The sequence below is a fragment of the Polypterus senegalus genome, chromosome 10 (genome assembly GCF_016835505.1).
Source record: "Polypterus senegalus isolate Bchr_013 chromosome 10, ASM1683550v1, whole genome shotgun sequence".
NCBI lineage: Eukaryota > Metazoa > Chordata > Cladistia > Polypteriformes > Polypteridae > Polypterus > Polypterus senegalus.
In genome coordinates, this window is record NC_053163.1 from 102,802,406 (window position 1) to 102,810,665 (window position 8,260).

General features: G+C 41.4%; 1 protein-coding gene across 2 annotated transcripts in view; it reads right to left on the reverse strand.

Annotated features, from left to right (window-relative positions):
- Window positions 1-4,840, reverse strand: part of LOC120537372 (LON peptidase N-terminal domain and RING finger protein 3-like) — a 48,342-nt gene extending 43,502 nt beyond the window's left edge. The window contains exon 1 of one of the 2 annotated variants that reach the window (XM_039766272.1): window positions 4,052-4,840. In XM_039766272.1, the coding sequence (XP_039622206.1) occupies window positions 4,052-4,691 (640 nt within the window). In that variant the 5' untranslated portion in view covers window positions 4,692-4,840. Of the gene's footprint in view, window positions 1-220; window positions 543-4,051 lie in introns of those variants that run through there. The other variant, XM_039766274.1, reaches the window with a different exon arrangement.
- Between the last annotated feature and the right edge of the window lie 3,420 nt (window positions 4,841-8,260).

Consider the following 8,260-nt stretch of genomic DNA (forward strand, 5'->3'; position numbering starts at 1 on the left):
CTAACCACTCACTGCTGCTTTTAAACAATAAGTCGAGAATGTATTAACAATACAAAACTTTCCACGTGTTTGTCCAAAACACGTATCCCTACACGTAAAAATACATCAAATAAGGAACTTCTTTAACAGACGAGTAAAACAGAGCTCGACGCAAAAGTTAAGCCACGTACAGTACACGCAGATGACTCAAGACAGGTGTTTTAATCGATGCGTCACTAACTTTTTTTTTCTTTGTCTCCAGATACCATCGTCTTGCAATAACAATTAAGCCTAATTGCTGCCTCCACAGTTCACGCCGACCCACATTTTCAGGCTCCACTCCACAGCTTGTTACACAACTCCGGGACGGTGAGGGGGTGGGGAGCGCCGCGCCTTATGTAATATTTGCTCTCTTAACCTATATTCCGCGTTTATCCAGCCTCCACGCCCCTCTCTTCTAGTCTGCGACGAAAGCCTGATGAAAACAGTCGTCACCCTCCACCTAGTTCTTATCTAACTGTTACAAAAACGCACGCATGCACTAAGGAGCAGCTGCGCCAGACTTCGGTGGCTGTGTGCACCCTAGATAGCTATGTAGTGCCTACCCATGTCCAACGCCGGCTCCGGGGTGCGCAGCGCTTACCACAGATCTCATTCTAGTCCGTACTATAACATCTCAAAGTAAACGTAATCTGCCTGAAACCTCTCATAAAATGTTTGTTTTAATTCATACTTGTCGTATTTGATGCGTTTCTTCCCCGGTTTCATAATCTGTGCGTGGTGAATTGACCTTGTCCTCGCCTGCCCCTTTAGCTATACGGTCGTCTTACTTGCAATCGCTTGTGCATTTGTTTAAATTACAATGGTATGTCTTAGGATAGCCACTTTGCGCGGGGTCTCCTCTTTATATTCGCTCTCTTTAACTTATTTTAAAACATTCAACTCAAATTGATCTATTTATTTGATGTTTTTTTTTTTGTCTTTTATTTTACTCTCACGTTAGCTTTCCTCTTCCTTTCACCGATCGTCCAAAAGGTTTACGCTACAGATGTCACGTTCCTGCCTCTCCGTTCTACGATGCTGACTGTGCATGTTCTCGTCGTGACCTCGTGTACCTCCCACCTCCACCATACACCTTGGTCTTCAGTACTGCCCTGTTGTGTGCTTGTGCGAATGTGCCCGATGACCAACTCCGCACTGTGTGATCTGGAGTTGAAATGGGCCAGTTTAGAACATTTACAGACAAAAGTGTATATTTAAAAACACTTCTTATCTGTACATCAGATTTTATCATAAAGTGAAAATTTTAGTGAGTGTTCATATCTCGCGTTGCATCTCCATACCAGTTTTACTTTTTTCTAAATAATTTGCACTTGTGCCTTGGCCTTGGTAAAATGTATCATCTCATGATAGAACTTCATTTTAAAATACTTAAGCCTTCCTATTGTTCCATTTAAAAACAAAAAATCAAAATTACTTCATTCACGAGAAATACTTAACGACACCTTGAAATCACTTCAGTTTTTAACGAGAAAACACTCACGTACGATAGATATAGCGTTAGACACGTCTAATGTTTAGTTATGCAAGACGTCGATCTGAGCCCCCCAATCCCTATTTGGCCCTCTGGACCGTAACGTCACTACTTTTAGGTTATTTTGGACCATCTTTTGTGCATGAAATTCCACCGGTGATAAATGGTAAATAAATAGGTGTAATCAGCAAAAATGATTAGAAGCACTTGTCACACCAACCATCCTCAGGGTGGGGTTTATCCCATAATGGGATACGAAGAGTCAAAGTTATTCTTTTTCACAAAACTTCGAAAAAATTAGGATCGCTAATATAGACATGTGGCGTGTCATTTTATTCTATGTCCAGGTTTCGATTCGTTATTGGTGGACCAAGCCCTCTCTGAGCCACTCCCAGGAGGTTAAAATTGATAAACGTCAAACATAAGTAAGTGGGGTGTCGTTTTAGACTATTTCATGGTCAATGACGAGAATATAATGTTGTTTGTGATCCTTTACTAGGGTTCTAGTTCTCTATGGACTTCTATCAGAGGATAAAAAAATGACACATTTCTATTACAATCGAGACTTTTTATATTTTAAACATTTAAACTGAAGCACACATTTTAATAATTCAAATATCTGGCGCAACTATTTTTGTTTATTACGTACTGCTACCTCGTTAAGCAAATAATTACATTTCTTAAGAACGTCCCTAATTAGGCCAGTTTGTCAAGTAGGACATTTTAGTGGGTATAACTTAAATGCGTTTAGATCTAATGAAGTTTGAAGGGTTGGGTCGCAGCCGGATCCCATCCCAGCAAGCACTTGGCACAAGGCCGATACTGACACACACGGGATAATTTAAAGTCAGGAATTCACATAACCTGCATACCACTGGATGGGGTGCAAATAACTCAATAGCTGGATAAAATGAATGACATAGCTGAGCCGGACCCTGTGCTTCAGTCCCCGTGCCGTTATTGTCTGTGTATGGTTTGAACGACTTGTCAGTTTATGGTGGCTTTTACTGTTAAAGTGACTGCTATTTACGTAGTATGACCGAGGGTGTGTGCCCTGCGATGGGCTGGAGTCTCGACAAGGAATTGTGGCGTGGATGATATATAGATATGTTCGTGAAGCTCACATCATCTTTCTATACTTGCCTCAAATGAGTTTCTCTGGCTCAACTACACTGATTGTTAATCCATCGGATTGTTATCTCTTGGCATTAACGGTTACTTAGATGAAGTCTTCATAGCGTCTTGCAAAAGTATACTACATGAAGGGTACTATAAAATCATGACCACATTAATTCATTGGATGGGAGGGCTTAAATTGGTGTGAAAATACACCCTGCGATGGACTGGTGCTCCCCTGGGATTGTTTTTGACTTGCGCCCGATGCATGTTGAGCTGCTACTGCTGCTGCCCAGCCACCCTGCTCCGCGTAAGCCGGTTTAGAAAATGGATGGATGGATACAATAATGATTGACTTATGACATGGCACTGAGTAAACTATTTAACGTATACTCCGATCGCAGGTGTAAGAATAGGCTATGGAGTCTAAAGTACTATAATAAAGTTTTACATACGAATATTTAAAATAAAGAGTAATCGATTATTTACAACGGTCTGGAATATCTCCCCTTCTTTGCGCCAAATACGTTACACTGATCCATTTTCAGTACACGCATTTCCCAGTTCTGGATTGCAAGGAGTGGAGCCTATCCCGGCTCCTATACACTCTTAAAAATAAAGTTATCAATGTGGTTCTATGGGGGAACCGTATTCCCAAAAGAACTATCCACATAAAATAAGAGTTATCAATGTGGTTCTATGGGGGAACCGTATTGCCAAAAGAACTATCCACATAAAAGTTTCAGAAATAACCCTGTATTTATTTAGATCTCTACAAATAACTATAACTGGATGATAAAAGATTTGTAAAATTTCGACTATTGTAAAATGACTCTGTCTGCTATTACACAATTTCATATTTAAAGAACCTTGAATAATTTTTTTTCATCTTCTTTTTGGTCAAGCAATGAGTCTACAAGGAAGCACGCCACCCAGTAAAATGCCATTACAGTTCACTAATTTTAACGAGTTTAGGGCTGGTGAGCCACTTCTTTGGACGAACATTCATCGGGACAATTCATATCTGTCCATCAGAATAACCGATATATGTTAGGGCTGTTTAATAAAGTCGATTAGGAGCAATCTCTATTCCCACCACGAATGAAGAAAGATGAAATTTAAAATATGTACTGTTCAAAATGACTTTTCAGTTTTAAAGTGCCTTTACAGTGTCTTTCATATACATGACAAACCGAATTGCCCCCGAGCGGCCAAATGAATTGTCTGGTATGATATTAACGGCCATTGACTACACAACAGTTTTGCGCGAGTTAGCACTAACAGATCCGATGAGCTTGGGAACAGAAAATAAATGGAACTAAGGGGTACAAGATACTCAAAGAATTCAGAAATATGCACGTCACTTTCACACCTGTTCAAATCCAGAGGTGACCACCAGCACAGAAAAGGAAAAAAATGTACCTAGGCGTATTGCTTCATTGTACTTCTCCAGTGCCGCGTCAATCCTTTTCTCTGCGTATAGCACATTACCCTGATGTCGGAGCTGCACCGCTAAGACTTGAGCTGGAAACCACTTGGCCAGCAGACTTCCAAGAAGAACGTTGACCCGGTGGGTTGTCACCTCTGCAGCTTTGCTGGTGTCCTTGCACTCCTTGCAGCTCGCTGCCCTACCCCTTCCCTGATCTCTGTCCAGGCACTTTTTACAGTACGTGTGTCCACAAGGCAGTGTGACAGGCTCGTAAAGGAAGCCCTGACAGATTCGGCACGCGAATTCTTCGTAACAAGTCCCACCTTGATGGCTCCTAGTGCTGTCAATCACCCCTCTGCTCCGGATGCTGTGGCTGAGACACTCGGTGAGCCTTTCCAGCTGCTCCGGTCTCAGCCGCTCCAACTTCGAGGCTCTCCTATAGATCTCAAAGGCTTCACTCAGCTTCCCCCCAAACGCTAAGGCATCGGCCCTCCTGAGAAGCAGCTCCCGCTGAGTGGCTGGCTCCCCGAAATCCCGAAGCTGACATTCGTAGATATCCGCGGCCAATTCAAAGTTTCCGGCTAGGAAAGCCTGGGCTGCCAACTCCAGCATGACATTGCTCTGCAGGCTCATGTCTATAGTGCGACAACTTCAAGTCAGCAGTTCACGGGGGCACAACGGGATTTCATTCATTGCGATTTCCCTTCTCTGACTGCACTGATCAGCAACGCACCAAACAACCATCGTGTAGCATTTAGGATACCAGATCCTTGGAAAAAAAAGAGTTACATAAAGCATGTCACATGACCCCAGGCGATCGCTTCTATTGGGTAAGACTTTAACACTGTTACAAAACGAATTGGTTTTGTAACATTCTTTATAGTCTGGAGCTATTTCTCGGTCAGTTTATGAAAAACAACGATAGACAATTCGACACTGTGGGCATTGTTTTAATGTTGCTTAAAATAGGAAAATACATAAATCGGAGCAGGCAAGTGTATTTAATTAACAACTTCAATAGATTGTACACCAAGCAATATAATCAGTGAAACAACTGAAAACGTGAAATTCAATTATTATTCGGACCGTAAGAATTCTGTATTCATTTAATTTGTTTACATTGTTTCTACTGTTTTTCTGTTCATTTGACTTTTTGACGGATTTTGTATGTTCGCGGAGCTTGTCCTGGATCAAAGGTGTACAAGTCTGTTTGTCCTTTTTAAGAATATTTGTGTTTCAAGTGACAATGATGACTAAGGCGCTGATGTGCGGTCTATTAGTTCCAAGTACTATGTCTTTTGTGTTTCTAATCAAGTCCCTTAGACTTCCACTGCTCCCACTGTACAGTAGAATATTTGAAATAATTGTTGTAATGTGTTTGCTTGAGATTTTGGATAAAAGCGACCGGTACTTATGTGATGGCATGTAATGCACAGTGATTTGAAAGGTTCTACATTGAAAGTTAGCATATACCTTGGTTTCTGATTAGACTTCTTGGAGTACCCACAGCGTAGAATTTTGATGATCTCTTTTGCTGAAGGAGTTTGCTTCTGTTGCGGTTACAAACACGGGCAACTCCAAATTGACAGAATGAGCGCACGCGGCTGTGCCCAGGGATAAATTGGCGTACACTTCAGGCTTGGCTTCCGAATGACTTTTGTAGAAATTGCAGGCGTAATATAAAAGGGTACCGATATATAATAACCATATCCTTATAAGCTTAGACTTATGTAGTAGAAAAAGCAGGTTCAAAAAGAGTAAGATTAAATGTATGTTTTACCCCACATAAGAGACCTTATGATTTATAACGTCTTGGCGTGCGTGCAGAGATTGCGCAAGCTGAAGACTGGAACGCTTCATCCTTTCAGTACATGACGTTTTAGAAATGTAAGAACATTCAGTACGTATAACATATTTTGCTTTCTTTAAGTTATAGAGAGTCGTCCTGTTACTGACAAGTGACACAATTAAGTTATAGGATCGTCAAACTTCGGACATTTCACTCAAGGCACAAAGCACGCAGCTAGTCAAAATCGTGAGACTGCTTGTTGGTTTTGAATTTCCTTTATAACGTTCAGATTCTACGTGTGTGTGTGGAGAGAGGCGATTAGGAAGTCTCGCTCGGCGATTGTATTTTCCCCTTTGTTGCTCGTCTGGTCCCAATTTCGCATTCAGACGTTGTTCCGTAATCGGGTGAGCTCAAGAAGTGGGACAGCGCGTCTAGACCGCTAATTAGGAGAGCGCGGTGTGTCCTGCCCGAGCCGATTGGACTCCGATAGACGGCCAGTTCGTCTTAAACATTCGGGTTAATGCATCACACGAGGTGCGTTAACCGTAATCATTTTTTACATCCAGCGTCTGTTATAGGTTTTGCTTTTAACACCGTAAAATATATTGGTCAAAGCAATATCAGCAAAAGACAAAGGTAGTCCGTTGTACTGTACTTCCCCAAAACCACATAAATTAAACACCAAGCTTGTCTAACTGATGTTATTGTTAGTTTGAAGCATGGACACTGCCGTTACATTTTATGGAGAGCCGGGCGGGATGCCTCCATCGAAGTTCGTCTCTTGTTCGATCATCAGGAACTTGGCTCAACTGTACGGTAGTCCCTCGGGTGACAATGTGAATCGTCTTCCTTGTATCCTATTCGTATTTTTTATTGACAAACTGAATGCGTGTGTCAACAGGTTAACTGCAAAAACACTAAACATTATTTGTTGGATTTACTCAAAAAAACATACAGTATTACAAGCAATGTTATTGAGTACATTCAGTTAGTTCTATATTTAAGAAATGTCAGTTTATGATATATAAAATGTACTCATTTGCAATAAGTAAAAAATAATACTGAAAATATAACTTATTGGATGTATTTAATGGGCGGCACGGTGGCGCAGTGGTAGCGCTGCTGACTTGCAGTTAGGAGACCTGCGTGCAGTTTGCATGTTCTCCCCGTGTCTGCGTCGGTTTCCTCCCACAGTCCAAAGACATGCAAGTTAGGTGGATTGGCGATTCTAAATTGGGCTTGGTGTGTGGGTGTGTTTGTGTGTGTCCTGTGGTGGGTTGGCACCCTGCCCAGGATTGGTTCCTGTGTTTGCTGGGATTGGCTCCAGCAGACCCCTGTGAACCAGTGGTTGGATTCAGCAGGTTGGAAAATGGATGGATGTATTTAATAAAATTATGACATCTATTTCCATGTGATTAAATTAAGTTGTTCTACCCACCCTGCCCAGGATTGGTTCCTGTGTTGGCTGGGATTGGCTCCAGCAGACCCCCGTGAACCATTGGTTGGATTCAGCGGGTTGGAAAATGGATGGATGTATTTAATAAAATTATGACATCTATTTCCATGTGATTAAATTAAGTTGTTCTAATATATTCATCTTTTGTTTGTAACTCTCAATATAATATAATTTAAAACAGGTTTTCCTGTATTTACTTTCCAAAAAATAATGTGCAGGTATATGTTGGGTGTTAATATAGCAGTATATTAACACAAAAAGTTCAGAATATGCAGTACATCTTTATATTCACTGCTTTGTGCCCTAGTAAATACAAATTATCATCAATATGCTAATAATCCAAGTGTCCTTCAATCACTCAATATATGGATCCAATGTAGGAAGCACTTCAAGACAGAGAAGCTTTTATCTGTTGCACTGTTTTGTACCCTCTCAGACCTACACTGTATTCAGGGCCAGTGCCACCATTGAGGCGATTTAGGCATTTGCCTAGGGTGCTGATCATAAGGGGGTCGGGGGAAAAAAAAACCCTAGTAGAGAAAAAAAATGGAAGAAACCTTGGGCAAGGCAGTTCAAAGAGAGACCCCTTTCCAGGTAGGTTGGGTGTGCAGTGATGTTGAAAAAGGGGGTAAATACAATACAATACAATACAATACACAAAACAGAACAAATCCTCAATACAATATAATAGTGCAATAGAAATATTACAAGTACAGAGCAGAATTCAACAGTAGATTATATCATATAATATGATTTGGATTTGTTTAGAGTCCTGGAGACCTTGGCCATCAAGCTGCCTTCCCCTATTGGCCATTCCACAGCTGAGACAGCTCTGGGCCAGCCAAACCAATGAAAGGACCCCTCTACCCAACGATTCCTGTGATCCTCCATCAGAGATGACTTTACCTTAGGCAGGCAAAACAACCTGGCAACTGGGCAGTGCCACATGTGCCACAT